The sequence below is a fragment of the Xiphophorus maculatus genome, chromosome 14, assembly GCF_002775205.1.
Source record: "Xiphophorus maculatus strain JP 163 A chromosome 14, X_maculatus-5.0-male, whole genome shotgun sequence".
Taxonomy (NCBI): domain Eukaryota; kingdom Metazoa; phylum Chordata; class Actinopteri; order Cyprinodontiformes; family Poeciliidae; genus Xiphophorus; species Xiphophorus maculatus.
The window spans coordinates 14,136,821-14,153,847 of record NC_036456.1 but is presented as its reverse complement, the minus strand read 5'-3'; the positions used below and the strand labels follow the sequence as shown (position 1 = coordinate 14,153,847).

Below are 17,027 nucleotides of genomic sequence, written 5' to 3'. Positions count from 1 at the left end.
AACCAGATAAAGACGGACAGAGAGAGGCGGGAAAAGGGCGACGGAGATGGGTTTTTGTTTTAAATAATGTTTAATCTGACGATACAATAAAAGCCAACACGTTGAAAGTAGCGCACCCTAAATGGCCATCGGGTCATTTCAATGCAGAATGTGGGTTGAAAGTGAAACGAATGACGCTTGTCCGTCCTTCAGTGGAACGGTGTTTGACTTCAAATGCCATATAAAGGGAGAAGAAAGAAAAGAGGATGAGGAATAAACGCGCTGTCTCTTTGAGTGACTGTCTCGGGGACGAATTGCAGCTTGTGATCCAGGAGAGACGCGCGGCGCTAAGAGCCAATGGCGTTTAAGAGCCGCCGCACGCAAGGAGCAGCGGACGGGGAGCCACTCCGGGTATACCTCCGCGTCCGACGCATGCTCGTGAGTAGGTTGAATGGGATGAAACGGCGAGTGCGGAGAGTTATATAGGCGCGCTGTGATGCGGCCCGCATATATTCCCCGGCAGGACTAGCTTCTTTTAAAGACAGCCTCCTCTTCCGCGTCGCTTTCCACTCCAGTGATGTGGCGTATTTGTGTGGCGCACCTGTAAAGAGCGAGACACGGGGCAGAAAGCCGGGCTCTTTTTTTGTTTCATTATTTGATTCCTTTTTCTTTCTTCTGTTGGCTTTGGATTTTTTTTTTTTATCTTCCCCCCTCTCCCTTCCTCCTCCTCCCTTTTACCTTTTTGTTTGTTTCGTGCATTTGCTGAAACGATATCATTCCTGTTTTTTTGATTTAATAAAACATTTTATTTTTCTCATTTTATCTCGTTTGTGTTGGCTTTTTTGTTATGTTTCCAAGTTTGAACTAAAAAGAGAGAGAGAAAGAGAGCGCGGAATCCACATCATTTGACCAGGTGTTTCATTCAGAGATTGTTTGCCCCAAGGACGCCCCTAACTTTCGTTTATAGAAACGGTAAGATCTTTTTCTGCACATTTGCTCATCCGCTTCAAGCATTTTGAAATCAACCCATTGGAATAGTCTGTTTCGGTTGGTCCTTTTGGTGTGCAGAGCAGATCATCTTATTGCATGCAGACGTGACGGGGATGGGGGGAGGAAAGTCACTGTGGTGCATTCATGTGACGGCTGATTTTCAACTATGAGCTGGAGAGCTTTCGGGTAATCAATGAGGGTTTTATGGTAACGCTTTTCTCTATCGTGTGCAGTGCTGAGACATGGGGAAGAGTAATTTTGGAAAACGATCACTACAACAGGCTAATTTAAAACATAGTTTATCTTCTAAAGGCCTTTATATTAAGTGCAAAACAACCCTCTTGAAATAAACTCTTTGTTTTTATGCTCTATTTTCAAACACTAACTTATTAAAAATAGATATATCCTGTGTAACTCTTGACGTGAACAAAGCTATGTAGGTTACACTCTGCAGCCTGCATGTTGTGCCACTTGGAGTTGCTGGATGAAGTTCTTGCTTTCATAGGCACATTGTGTATACTCTTTCTGAATTTCCGTGCAGGTGTGACTGCACAAGTCAAGTCTATTTGTGGAAGGTGGGGGGGGAAAAGTCACTGGAGAGGCTACTTTCAAGAATGTATTCCCAATATCAGCATTGCTTAGAGTTCATGCATGTAGTTGTACAATTGTAGGCCAGTGGATCGAGGTAATTTATAGTGATACACATTAAGCAACTAAAAATTATTATTAGTGGGTGTTCCGCTGTTGGTCATAAAACTTGAAGTAAACTTAAAGCAAAATACCAAAAAAAAACAAACAAAAAAAACAGCTAGTGATGTGCTACTGCAAACCAACCCATTTCTTCTTTTTTATGTCAAATGTTTCCACGTGATCATATTAATCTCTGTTTTATTTATAATGATGTATTAATTTTTAAAACTAAATTTTATATTTTAGTCGAGGTTTAATAGCAGACTTTGCTCTAAAACTACAAAAACAAGACAATTAATACAATAATGTGTAAACTGACACCAAAAATATATAAAAGCATGATTTAAAATGTGTAGACGTGTAACATAAAAAAAAGCCTAGCAAGCATGGACAAGTAGCTGGAACAATTATTTTTATTATTTGTAAGTGCCATCATAGTACTACTTACAGCACCATGCAGATGTTTAAGTTCACAACAAATATCTAACAGACACTCTACCCTCTGACAGATTTTCCATGGCACCACTGTGCAACTTCTGCTCCTAGTAGGTAGTTTTCACCGGATGTCCACAGATGGGCAGTATAGAGCGATCTGCAATTTCAAGAGTTAAACGATCTGTGCAACTGTGTTTGTATAATCTTAGATTGTTGACGTTCCGTTTTCTTACTCAATGTGTTAAAAAAAATAAATATCTTACAGGGATTGATCTCCAGTTTTGTCTATATATATTCTACACAAGCTAAAAACAATATGGAAAACTGATTCAGTTGTATTTTTTTTCCCCTCTTTTTTAACTTTTGCTATGTTGAATTGTTAGCAGACAAAGTTGTCCTTTTTATTTAAATTTTTTTTTTTTTTTTTTTTTTACTTTGCCAAACGAAGCGGCTTCTGAAAAAGACGCATTTCCTCCAGAGCCTGCAGCTGCAGCTCATCACCTAATGAATAAACTAGCGATGGACCCTCTGCATGGCTGCTGATTGGCTAACGCCTTGATCAGTTTATTTAGGACGTGCGCGTTCCCGCCACCGCCCCCATATGCTTCACGAAGACTTCGACCAAACATTTGTCTTCAGGGACTTCATTAAATACCCGCGGCGCCACTTCAACATCTCGAGGTAAGACACGTAACAACAGTGGAGTTGAACCGGTCACTGTGGTGGTGCGTCCGTTCGTCTTAAGGCCTTTGCCAGCTAGCAGGGCAGCTAGCAGTTTGTGTCTGCCTATCATAAGGTGTTGCATTGGCCTTATTATTATTATTATACTCGAAAAACAAGTTGCTCCTAAAAAATTATTTTTTTTAAAAAAAAGGTGGCTAACTTAAAACTAGCGTATGACAAAACGAACCCAGTTTGAACCAGAAATCATGGGAGTTGCTACTTTTGATAACGGTCCTGCTAATGCTCGCCATACTTTTAGTAATAACTCCTCTTATAAATATAATCCGCTCCTGGAGCTTTATGAGTAGGGTTTTTTTTATGTTTTGTTTTTAAACAAATAGAGTGCCCCCCCAAAAAATAATTCTTTGCGTTATTGGCTCTTTTTCGAGTTAACGGTAACTACTAGCTTAGTCGCAGTAGCACAGCTGCAACGCATTAATTAAACATGGCGCCTCCGCTCGGTTTTTCAGACGCCACACTCAAAATTGTATGTAATTTTTTTTCAAGTACAGCTCAGAATTGGAACCCGCTCTGTGCATAATTTTTGTGGCGGTATTCAGTCAATTTCGCTTCCTGTTTGTTTGGTTGGTTTGCTAACATTGCAAGCTTAATCTATAAACAAATCATGTGGTTGCTGTTTTGTTGAGTCGCTTACAAAAATATTCTAATTTTGATTCAAGCTCTAATCTCAAACAGTTGTCAGTTCTTCTCTCGAGTAAAAACGCTTGGATACATGATTATAGAACATTTAATTGTGATATTGAGTCATTTCTAGTTTTGGACATCCGTTGCACTGACACTCCACAAAGAGGTAGCTTTAGATTTTTGGCATAAAACTGTTCAAGATGGCTAAAAATAAAAATTAACAAGTACTGCTTTCCAAACTGTCTTGTGCAATATTATCGATGTTCACACTGTAAAGCCCCCACTTGCCATGAACTCTACACCCTGTATTAACCTTGCTTTAGTTTGAGCCAAGCAGAAATGCTAATGTTGCTACTTGGTGAAACAGCTAAAGCCTTTTAAAGTAGAAGTGTTTTTTTCTCTACTTTCTTTCCAAAAATTTAGCTTTGTGTCCAGTTTTGCCTTTAGTGTTACATTTGAATATACTGTTTTAAACCTCATGTGCCAGCTAATATTAAGATCATATGTCTAAGTTTGAGAAACTGCTGAGTTGCATCATTTTTAAATGGTATACATTTTGCTGCAGGTAATGGTGCTAATGTACTATCGGGTGGTTTTGATAAACAGAAGCCTAATAAAGGAAACATATTTTAACCTGAATTTCAATGGACTATGTCACTGTTTGCACCGTATAACATTCTAAAGCATTTTTTGTTAAATTTGTACTCTTAGAAGTTTCTTTTGAGCAACATATTAGTGAGAATGTTAAAGTGAAAGTAAAATATTTCCGACTTGGTTCGAGTCCCCTGTCAATAGTTTTGACTTATTCAAATTTTTGTGCACTTTTTTTTGCCATAAAAATAAGCTGATGGAGGGGAAAAGAAACGTGAGGCAGTAAATATACAAGCAGATGCTTGACGGACTGAAACGCATACGATCAATTGCTTGATATAACTTTTTATACCCATGAAAGTCACAATATTCCTTTTGGACTGGGTGCCTATCACTGCTGATTCTGATGAGTCTCCATGATCAATTGCAGAGGAACAGCAGATAACTAAATGCATCCAAAACAGATCAGGTGGTGATGCAGTAAATTTTGACTCGAATGATGGGGACCTCAGATTTTACAGACCTGTCACGTAAGAAGTTTTTATTCAGAATTTAAATAAATTGTGATTCTCACCACCAAGGACTTGAATTCAGGAAAAATGACTAGTTTGGGAAATCTGAATACAATGATGCTTCCCCGATTCTGAATTCACGTCTTTTTATATTCTACATATTTTTGATTGGGTCCTCAAAGTCAGATCAGGGGTCAATACGATTATATTCTGGCCTCAAACAATTGCAGGTCACTTTTGGGCATATTTGAAGAAAATTATGGGAATTTGGCATAGAAATCATTGGAAAACCTGTGTTGTGTAGTTTCCAACACTGGAAGCACTTTTAGTGAGACCAGAAGGAAATAAAATCAGTCATGTCCTTGGTATTGCAGCGCTGAGTTATATTGGCAGTGAGTTGGACAGTAATTTATGTCATTAATTTTGGCTATTGTAGATGGTCCTAATCACTGAACTTCTTACTGCTTGTATTTTTCTTACCACTGCACTTGCTCTCAATCACTAATTTTGGCAGCAGTGGTTTTACCCCTCTGTCTTGGAGTCTAACATGAGTAATTTCAGTAAACTTGTTTTTTGCATATTTCTCTGACAATTTACTTGTAGGTTACTAAAATATGGGATCTCTCTGTAAGGATTTGGTTAGGTTTTTTATGGTCTAAAGATTTTGTAGTTCACTCAAATTTTACCTTTTTAAGACAAGGTAATTTTGACTGGAAAGAAAATGCTGACCTGAAAGTGCTAAGATGCACTTTTTTGAGCACACTTTAAAGCCAGGCATATACAATAGAGCCTCTTAATATTGAAATCATTTTTGGAAGCAACTGCATGGTTGTGAAATGTTATATAGTGTCTGTTATTTATGGTTTTCAAGTAGCGTTTGTGAGAGCACAAGAGCTCTTCATTTTAATTAAGTTGCTGCAGATGAAGTCTCAACGTGTGATGAATATCTGCTGTTTTTAGCCGTTTTCTCCTCCTCTATTCTTGCAACCATTCCAGCTTCAGCAACCCCTATACTGCTGAGGACATGAGATAAGAGTTGCTGTCTCTGTGTATTGCGACTACGTTTGCCTTTCTAAATAAAGGCTGCTGACAGGGACTAAAATGCAGGACTCAGAGGCCACACATCACTTTTCTCTGTATTTCATTGTGTGTCGCTGTCAGAACCAGGTTAGTATGCAGGGACTCGCTGAAAAGAGAAGCAATTTTACGTCTTTTGTCCTTCCTAAATGGTCATCCGTCCCCTTTTCTTTTCATAACATGGCCTCCTCCTCTAGTGTAGTAGAGCTTGTCTGGATGTAGCACAAGATTTAGTCTGTTGGCCACAGGGTGGCCCTCCCTCTGCATGGGCAGATCGTCACTGCAGGCCAGTAATGCATTGCCCTTGAAAACACTCAGTGAATTACAACAGCTTCCACAGACGCAACATCTCATGCTCATGGGCTTTTGTGCCTTGCAGTTTTTATCAGCATAAAAAAGAAATGGATTTAAAATATGACTTAACCCTCCCCCCAAACACAGTCAAAATAATTATTTTGGATTGGGACATGTATAAGTTCTATATCTTAAACAAAAAATTATCTAAATTCAGTTAGTCTATGGAACAATCTACTGTAAAAGGTGTTAAAGGATTGCAGATTTGCTTTTGACATTTTGTTGATAGACCTGTTGAGTCTACAGTTTTTCTCCTCACAGGTTTTTTTAAAAGGAAAAAAAATCTGTCTTAAGCCAAGCTGCACAGAATTTGACTTGAGAAACCGTTTACCTAGAGATTTCACAGTGTGGTGGAGGACCAAGACTGGCCTTTTGTGTGTGATGATGGCCCACAAAATGGCTCTGCAAGATACTGAAGTAATGTTAATGTTTTTGTTCCCAATATAGGAAGGTTTTTTTTATTTAGAATTGGTTCTCAAAGATAATGTTGGTCTTTAGCTGCATTTCTGTGTTTCTCTGTTTTCAGCACATAAAGAGCTACAAAAAACAACCTACTTGAATAGTTTGTGTCTATGGTTGATTTACATGAAATGGCAAGTTTTAAGATCAGTTAAGTACATTCTGTGTTGATTACCTTGTAGATAGAAAGAGATAAGACAACACATTGGCTACCAAGCAAATGTAATTAAAGTTGCAGACATAAAATTATTAAATTCATGCTGCTTGAAAATAAAATGTAATCTACATGAAAATACAAATGGATGTTTATGGGCAGTACAAATAATGTGACTCTAATTTAAAGTTCTTTGCTCCAGCAGCCAAACACCATCAATGCTTTAATTTCCTTGTCACAGAATTTAGGCCTTTTTGTTAATGCACGATTGTAAAGTGCAGCATTTGCCTCTGTACACTTAGTGTGTCTGTAAGGAAGTTACATCTGTGGTTTTAACAGATATTTTGAACTGTTACTTGTGGGCTTTTAGTTTTCAAGGACGGGTGGTGCATGTCAGTGTGTGCACTCTGGAAGGTTTTTTTGCTCTGCATCTTGTCACGCATACTTGGTCAATTTAATTCTCTGAGGAGCAAGTAGCTGGGATTCGTACCTCCTCACTTTGAGTGCTCTGTGTCACATCGGTACATCTGATCTCAGTTGTCTTCATGCTTAGCATAAAATTGTATAGGTAGTCTTATGTGAATTAGCTTTTTTGTTTAAAAAAAGGCTTATTTTCACTTCTCTGCCTTGTATTAATCTGGAAATAAAGCACCTTTTGGGCAAATATTTCATCTTGTTTTCTGATGTGATGCAGAATCTCTACTTTTATACAGCTATGTTTTCACGGACTCTGGCACCAGGTGTAAAATTTTTACTGTATGCAGTTTTCACTTTTTAGGTGAAAAAGCTTTGTAAATCCTGGCTGTGGAATAAATATGAGAACCTGTGAAACATTGATAATCTGGATTATAGCTAGGCCTGTCACGATAGCAAATTTTGCTGAGCGATTAATTGTCTCAAAAAACTATTGCGATAAATGATAATATTGTCTGAAGACCTTTTTACACTGATTTAATGGAAATGACGTAATAATGCATGTGATTTCCTGCCAAAGATAGATACACTTTATTTTCAAAAGAACATTTAACACTGGAACTGATAAACTAAATAAACAAAACAACCAAAAACAAAAATAAAATGGATTCTCAGTCTCCATTAACAAAAAATGTACTTGATAAAAACTAAACAACATAAAGCCAAAGTGTAAATAAATACTGCATTCAACCAAAAGAGTGCAGATTATGAAGTCTGTATATTATGTTGCCCTTCAGTAATAATTAGATTTAAATAGAGAAGATGGGCACATCGACTACCTGATGCAATAATTCACACTACATGATTTTTTGCTCCTATTTTTCCCCTTACAACAATCTTAGATTGTTGGTCTTTCTAAGATTGCACGGTGTGTGATGGTAGATCCTCGTTGCCGCTCCGATCCAAATCAGGGGTTTTCTCCGACTGGGATCTTAAGGCAGCCTGTTGAATGTGACAGGTAGCCAATCAGAAAGGCGGATTCTCCTCCCTGTTTTCTGAGGGGAAATTACGTCGGGGAATCCCAAACAGCTGACACGGAGCAACCCGAAGTCCAGCGAACATTGGAGATGATATGTGGAAACAACATTAATGTTTATTCAACATGCAAAGAATATAGAAATGACAAGAGGAGGAGTTGGAGCGAAATTGCTACCGCAGTTGATAAACCCGGTAACTTTTCAGCTGTTCTTCGTTAACTGACGTAAACAGGTTATAACGATTTTCATTCAGTCAGGACTTTACGCTGACACTAGCCACATGTATTGCAGGTAGATTGTAGTAAAGCATTGATTAATGCCTTGTTTTAAAATTAGTTCACTGAACTTGTAGCCATTATTTTGTGCCCATTGTTGGACACCACACGGCAGGAACGAACCCGATCGAACCGTTATACCAAGGATTTCTGTCGGCTAATGTGTGGTCTGTCAGGTTTTGAAAATGGGCCGACAATCGGCCGACAGCTCTAAGATCGTGTAGTGCGTGCTGGACTTTACACTAAGTAAATGAGGAAGGGAGGGTCAGTGGAGGGCACCGGAGTTGAGCCTTTTTTCATTCGGTGTCATCAACAGAAAGAGAAAAAGGGCAGAAGAGACGATAGTGCCGATAATTGAAATGACGTCGATAGTTTTAATTTATCGTACGATTAATCGATTTATCGTTTATCGCAACAGGCCTAATTATAGCTACTTTTAACTGATTGTTTTATCTGAAAGGGGAGGCACATCAGGAGTGTTTTAAGGTTATACATTAAATAACTTCTTTAACATAGATTGGATATCATGCTGAAGTCTGCTGAAACTGAACAACTTGATTATGGATTTTAGCCAAATGCACTTCCTTATTTATGCCAGGAAGTGGCATAGTCTACCAAAAGAAACTTGGTTTAGTAGAATAAAATCAGTTATACCGTAAAATGCATCTCTTTTGGCATCGCCCTTATAATGGTGACATTGTGGGTCTCTTTAATCTCAAATTAATCTTGATACTGAAAACTTTTTTTTACCTTAAATAGTTGTAGAATACGACCATAGAAGAACTAGCAACTTGGTGTAGAAGACGAGCTACCCGAGGTGGAATATTGTGGTATTTGGGTTTATGTTTCTTTCAGGACCGTCGGCACTCCTGAGACTCTCCTGATTTGAAAAGGCTCGCTGGTCAAACATATGTTCCAAGGCGGGAAATAATGGAGGCTTTTTTTTTTTTTGACATCTTTGGTGTGCATGATCCTTAAAGTGAAAATATTAATTATTAGTTTCACAAGATGTTAAAATGTTTTTTCCCCCTCATCAATATATGCATGTTTTATCATTTTGGGAGTACAGTATTATGTGAACATCTTGCTGTTTCAGAGGTAAGATGACTTTCCTTGGAATATTTATGAACACACATTGTGGTTGTCTTTAGATTAACACCATGCCCATCAAAGTTTGACAGTTGCATGTCACACTCTAAAAGAGTTGAGTCGGCTGTAATGTTTATCAGTGTATTTTCCTGAAATCACCCATGACTTTGCAAAAATTTTTCCCTCCTCCCCCTCTTCCAGCGTAGATACAGTGGGATCTGAACTAGTCTCTAATTAAACATGTTACGTTTGAATGCCTCCTAAAATGTTCCACTCATTGGGGTGAAAATGTGGAGGTGGAAAGAATGAGTATAACTAAAGAACCTTATAGTTTTTCTCTAACCTGGTTTCTGATGTAAACTATAAGGTCTCTGTGGAACAAGATGCTCTGCACTCAGATGCCTGCATTAAGACAATGCTGTAGGTTGGCTCCACACAGTGAAAGCCTTGACTGAGTTTTTTTTTTTTTTTTGCTTTTTTTTTGGAAGGGGGCGTCTTGCCAAGCTTGCTGTTCCAAGGGTTTATCTAATGAAATATTGCTGCTTTGTGGCAGTATCTCAGTTGGAACAATAGCCTGTGTTTGTGCTTAGAATAAAAGGAAAACCATAATGAGACTGAAGTTAACAATATGTTCTTGTTGCCTGATTAGCCAGATACCATGAACACGGAAGGAGCTCCTTAGAATAGCTTACTTAGAATAGTAAATCTTTTTCTAAAAAACATTTTCATCTGTCCTTCATTGTTTAATATGGGATAGAGAAGTTGAAAACTTAAACTTTGCTTTTAAATCCCCAGCCAAGGAATCTTAATTCTATACCCAACACCAAGATTGAAAAATATTGAGTAAATATTTACTTGCAGTGCTATTGTTTAAAATTGCATTAGACATATTCACTTTTCTGTTATTACGTGACATCTGTCCCACTCTGATCTTTAACATCCCATGCATGCATCATAGGTGCGTATCAAGGGCACTTGGATGTCTAACTGGTCAAAAATGTTACCCATATCAGCAGCAGGGTGATATAGGTAATATGCAAGAGTCATGCAAGAGTGCATGGCTCTTGAAATGGAATATCCTACCAAAAATTGCATCCAAGTAGTTGTTTTGCAATTGCTGCATTGCACACAATGATACTGCAATTTGATATATTGTGCAGATTTATTATAGCTTATAAGTGCAAAACCAAGATTTGTTAAATTTTGTTGTGTAGAGTGATTTTAACAATTTATGTCCTAAGTGTGAGGTGTGTGCAAATGGTTAACTTTTTATTTTGACATAGGAAAAATATTATTTGACTTGTTTGGCATTTTTAAATGTGCAAGAATGTTCTAGTTTTCTGTTGTCCCTCAACTAATGCATACATCAGTCCCTTACAATGCAGAACCAATGTGCTACGAGACCTGGTTCTTAAAGTTTCATAGACATTGCAGAAAGAGGAGATGACTGGCAAAGCATTCTCCTGACTGGTAAAAGCTGATGCTTTGTTAGTGCAACACATTTGGCAGTAAACACAGCCATCCTACCTGGAAAAGCAGGAGATGGCTATGAAATGGTGGTGAGATTACAAACACCTGTGCCAACAGCAGCAATGGTGTTTGGCAATCAACAAGGTTGGAGTCTAAGATAAAAAACACATGGTGGTGTCTGCACCACTGTCCAACACAACTCTGCAACCTCTTGAAATTTAAATAGCTACATTTTAATCTATTTTTTTCATACAAGAAATGGCAAAACTCTGAAACACTTATTGCAATGTTAATGTTCTGAAAATGTTGCTAAATATGTAGAAAGTAATTGGAGAACACAAGCTTTATGTAAACAAATCAGGAATATTTAGCTGCATTTAAACTAAATTGCTTTAAGGCCAATCCAAAAATGATAGATTTTGACTGAATTCAAAAGATGAAAATGTACATGGTTTACTTCACTTTATCTAGCAGAAGAAGGGGCAGCTACTAAGGAGGAATTTAAAGGTGCCTAAACTCATGGAATATATAAATAAAGAGATGATACAAATTCCCTCTGTTCATAGCCAAAACGGGAAGAGATTTAGGTTGGGTGCCAGAACTTTCTTGCACAACAGCTTAAAACTAATATCTTTCCTCTCAAGTGATTGTTATTCCACATCTCTCTAACACAGGGGTCTCAAACTCCAGTCTTCGAGGGCCGCTGTCCTGCAACTTTTAGATGTGCCTCTGCTGCACCACACCTGAATAGAATAATTAGGTCATTAGCCAGGCTCTGGAGAACTGATCTACACAAGGATTAGGTAATTAAGTCATTTCATTCCAGTGTTTTGTACCTGTGGCACATCTAAAAACTGCAGGACAGCGGCCCTCGAGGACTGGAGTTTGAGACCCCTGCTCTAACATCTCTGACCTAGAAGTCAGGAACTCCTTCCTGACTTCTAGGTCAGATTGACCCAGTCCATTTGACACGGTACATTTATTTTAGGTTAAAACATATCTTAGTGCGAACCAACCAAACAACATAATCTTTAACTATTAATATAATTATATTCCTCTACACTACTTAAAGTTGAAAGCAGTGGATTAGACTAGTGAAATATTCTTTTACAAGTTATGTGCCAAGCAGTAAACAATCCAGAGCACAGTATTCAACTTTAATACTGCTAATGGAATTGGCATTGCACTTCTGGGCATAAAGTTTTTTGTGGGTTCCTGTAAAAAGTCAAGCATCCAAAATAACAACCAATAAGTGCCATTGAGCCTAATCTACTTTGTATCATTTATTATAAAACTTTGTTGAAATTTTGAGACAAAGGGCTACAGTAATTGGGTTCACAATATTGAGGTAGAAATTTTGAGCTTTAGCCTGATGTCCAACGTGGGCCTTGCATAATGTGGGTAAGTTCTTGGCTAGATTGTAATCTTTCACTATACCTTATTACAGCTCGTAGTGCTACAGCTGTGAGAATGGAGTGTTGAGTACCAGGAATTCAGAAATGAAACTAAACTTGGAAACAATAGTTAAAGACAGAATATTGTTCTACTATCCAACTTCAACATTAACCTTTTGTAATTAATCTCTTTAATCAAATTTGTTGGAGTTATATTGTGGGTAAATTGTGGTAATATCTAAGATTAGCAGTGGATAATGTGGTAAATGTATTCCTCTTCCTACAGAAAAATTAATCGCACTGAATAATGGATGGCCTCCATGTTATCAGGCTAAATGATTCTTGGTGTTTTTCCGAGGTTCATCTTCTCCATAAGTAAATCTTGTGTAGTTGAAGCCATTAGGGTTAAAGCGGTCTGCATTATTACTCTTTCTGTTTGTGCTGTAAACAGAAAGTTCTCTGGGTTCTGACCTTGCTTTAAGGACATGCATGTAAATCATGACTCATTCTGTTGTGCAATGCATTGTCGGTTGTGCAGTCTATGAAGCCTACATTCAGAACCATGAATACTACAGTGTGGACATCAGATTTTTCTGTAAATTGGCACGATTCTTTAATGATAATCTTTGTCTGCAATTGCCAGCATTTCCAGCTTTCTCTATATCAAATAAGCATTCATACTTCTGCACCTTCACCCAGATACAGTCATGCTGTCATCAACAGTCGGTGAAGTCACCAAAAAGTTTGCAGGTTGAGATGCTGAGTTAAAATACTTATGAAGAATAGTAAAAGACCTCAACAAGAACAGACAATGTTTGGTTGATAATACTAATGCATGTAAATTGCACTGACTGTTATTGCTTTGTCCCTTTTCTTCTCTTTGAAGGTGCATTGAGAGCCTGATGAGCTCATATTAACCTATCTGAGTTATCTGTCTCTGCAGCAGTCTGCTTCAAGAAACTCTTTATAAACTATAGATACTTTAGATTAGGGCTGAAATGATTCCTTGAATGATTTGAGTACCTCAATTATTAAAATTTCTCGAGGAAAATTTACCTTCCTTGAAGCTTCATTAATTTATATTTTATTATTTTGCACACCGTGTTCTGGCTGGAACATTATTTGTGTTGCGCAGAGCTCTAACTTCCTCCTCTGAGTTGTTGACAAATGCTAAGTGTTAGCGGCATAACGTCCAATTTTCAAGTTCGGCCATAGGTATTTTATTGATTGATAATAATGCCCGGGTTTTCATCGTTTTTGGGGGACCAATAAGCATCCTTAAAATGACTGGCGCAATGCCTGGCGTACGGCAGCCTTTCTCCTCTGGGAGCTGCTGATTCAAAGCGAACGACGGAAAGAGTGCTGCAGGAATATTTATACTGGTGACCGGATAGACAACATGGCGGGAGGCTGAGTAGTTGATGCTTACAGTGCAAGTGTAACTTTACGGATGAACCTCACAGTAAATTTCATATCATCCCAGTCTCAACAAATGAGTGGCGGAGCGCATCGTGGCGGTACATGGCTGGTAAATGAGTTTCCGAAGGTGCAGTAAATATTATGTATTGCTCCCCCCGTTCTTACTTTCCTCCCATGGTACCCTGGGAGTTCTGGATTTAAGTTCAGCAAATATATTCTATAATATGTATTATCTATTGATTTTATCACGTGTATCACAATCAGAGGTCGCGTTAACCGAATTTTGCAGCTGCACAACCAATGCGGGCTCTGCCACTGCAAAGAATTAAACTTAACTCATTCTGCGGTTTCAATAAAAGGAGCCTTCTTTGTTCACATTACCCTCCCGCGCACAGAAGGAGAACATTTGTCCGTTTCGGGGAAGTGAAACCACGCAAAAAGATAATCATAAAAGCGCACGCCTGCACCGCGCGCAGGGTAAAAAAACTTGCAGAGTTCAATTGATTGGTTTGGATCAGACAGATCCAACTGACTGATGAAGTAGCGCAAATTTCTCTGCAGATGCGACCAGGAGGAATTTGTGAGGCACTGTTTGTTCAGACACCAGCAGGTGATTTTTGTCAACACAGAGGAAATCTGCTTTATGTGTGATGGGATCTGGTTTCGGTTAAAATAGGTGAATATGAACTAAACCGCATAAAAATGCGGCTAAATAGCCAATAATATGATTATAATTTGATGGGTAAAAATAGCACATTTTTAAAATTTATCTTTCATTTTATTTTTTTAATACTGTCGGTCAAGATGACTGAGAACAAGAGTCTAGCGCGACCTCTGATCACAATATATATTATTGATTTATTGTCTAGCTCTAAGTCTAATTTAACTTTGCCTGAAATCAATCAAATTTGAAAGTATTACCATATCAGATCTTGAGAGATTAGGTGTTCTCTGAAAACGGATTACATTTTTTTTGCTCTTGCATGTTTTTAAATTGGCTTCATAAACTAGCTTTGAAATGGTATGAAATTGTTTGTTTTATAATAAGGATGTAAAATTAAGAATCAATAATTTATTAGTAAAATGTACATAATTACACTTATGTTGCAACACTAAAGAATGATTCTGATTTAATCGACTGCCACATCTTGGACGTGTCATCTTGGACAGCTAAAATGTTTAAAGCAATTAAACATTTAGTTGAATGTTTTGGTCTTGGAATGGTTTGGTTTGTTTGCCATTCATGCATCTGACTCGGCAGACCTATATTGCTCTTTAAAACAGTTTTCAGTCTGCTGGCTGCATTTGGTGCTCGGACTAAAAGTTCCTAGAGGGACATAGCAGTCAGGGTTTCACCCATTCTATTGTAAGACCGGCGGGCCACCAGACTTTCCTTATTCCCCCCCCCAACCCTCAGGCTAAGCATTAATTGTTATAGGGTTTTTTTGTTTTATACACTAGTAACAGCAAAGACAGACCAGAGAGTTTTTCTCATTGCAACCACTGTCCACATGCTGACAACTTTGGTGAAAAAAGTGACGGGTCACAGATAAAGGATCACTTTAAATGGAATGAACCACTATAAAGCATTTAAGATTTTATAGTATATTTTATAGCTATTCTCTTGTAATGATGATACCTTGCGTGCCTCAGATTTATATCCACTTATTTGAAGGAATTGTGGTGACCTTTAACATTTTTCATATTTTGCACTGTACTTCAAACATGGTAGATAAAGGTTTTACATATGCTCAAGACAATCCTCTCTGCTTGGATGCGGTGAAATATAGAGACCTGTTGAGGATCACTGTACCATGGAAGATGATTTAAATCCTACAAAGATTCAGCTCACATCTGTTACCTAAAGATAAACACAACCAAAGCACACTTTGGTCACAACATTGTGACATCAGCACAATCATTTCAGTTTTTTTTTAATGGCAAATGAGACAAATTTGTCGCATTATACAGCGCTGCGGTTTTCAAGATTTTTTTTTTAAAAGCAATCCATTTGCACGACTAGAGGGAAACCGGTTCAAAATTTCCACATTACTACATTTTAACTGGAAACCTGCTGATATCATTATAAAGCATGAGCAGCATTTTTATTCAAAGATTCATAGTCAATGAAGTATGTTGTAGGTCTGAATAGTAGACATTTTGGTTTGTCTGAATACAGAACTAATCTGAGATTGCCTACCTGCAGAAATTGCCATCTACATGTTTTATGTTGGCAAAAGAAACATGTAAATGGGAATTTCTGCTGTTGGTAGCAAATAAATTAGATGCCACAAATTGAAATGATTGCTTCAACTCACCAAATGGCTTTAAAGCTGATGTGCACAATACCCAATACCACAAATGGTTGTAATTGGTGAATTATTTTCATATCTTTTAATGGAAACTTGGGGAACTACTCTCAATGAGATGTAAGGATGTTGTATATTCCATGGTACAGATTTAAATTTCCATGCTGAGAAGGGGAAAAAATGTTTTAGGTTTATTATTATTATTTTGGCTACCACACAATCAGACTGTGATCTGAGCTGTTTGCCAGATTTCTGATTTAATTCCTAAGAAACTTGAAGGCTGTTGGCTCTGTGTGAAGGTTTGCCACTCTGAGGAAGTATACCAATGATCCAATTGAAAAGAACACCATTTTTATTTTCAGTATTTACTGTAGAAGTAACAAATGTTTTTTTCTTTGGTCCTTTTATAACAGAATTCAGTTTTTATGTTGAAAATGCCTGCTTATTAGTGTACCTTTATTGTATTTGTGTAATGCAAGGTCCTGGTGCTGCAAGATATGTAAAACATACTTAAATAATATTTTAAGTTGCTGAAACGGATACCGTTGCTGAAAGTTCAGATAGTGATTCACCACATTTCTTGACTGCCTTCTTGATGATCTACCAAGATTTGAGCTTTTCTGCTCTGCCACTCAGAAGTTTGTCCAACCTGCTGAAAATATTTGCATACATACTCTGCATGTATGGCTTTTGGAACGTATCCTACCAAATATTTCCAATCAATGTTTTGTATTGCAATGCATGTGATGGCATTGTGGTGTCATTGTGGTGTCTCTTACAAGTTGAACCACTTATTTCCTTACTATATGAAAGACTGCTAAATGAATAATAAAAAAAAAATCCTGGAAAGTGGCATTCCCACGGTTTATGGCCTGATTTTGTAAATGTGTGATGAAGACCCTCACCACTTATCACACCCCTAAAATTACTGCCTTGATAACACATGTTTGCAAATGCCCACAAATTTCACTAAAATGTTAAGGTCCCTCTGTATTAAGATAAGTATAGATG

The 17,027-nt window shown here is 37.7% G+C and overlaps 1 protein-coding gene across 4 annotated transcripts in view; it reads left to right on the top strand.

Moving 5' to 3' along the window:
* The first annotated feature begins 472 nt into the window (after positions 1-472).
* Positions 473-17,027, top strand: part of elavl2 (ELAV like RNA binding protein 2) — a 42,323-nt gene continuing 25,768 nt past the window's right edge. The window contains exons 1-2 of one of the 4 annotated variants that reach the window (XM_023346545.1): positions 473-951; positions 2,658-2,775. In XM_023346545.1, coding sequence (XP_023202313.1) covers positions 2,696-2,775 — 80 coding nt within the window. In that variant the 5' untranslated portion in view covers positions 473-951; positions 2,658-2,695. The remainder of the gene's footprint in view (positions 952-2,657; positions 2,776-17,027) is intronic. The other 3 variants (XM_023346544.1, XM_023346546.1, XM_005804096.2) reach the window with 3 other exon arrangements.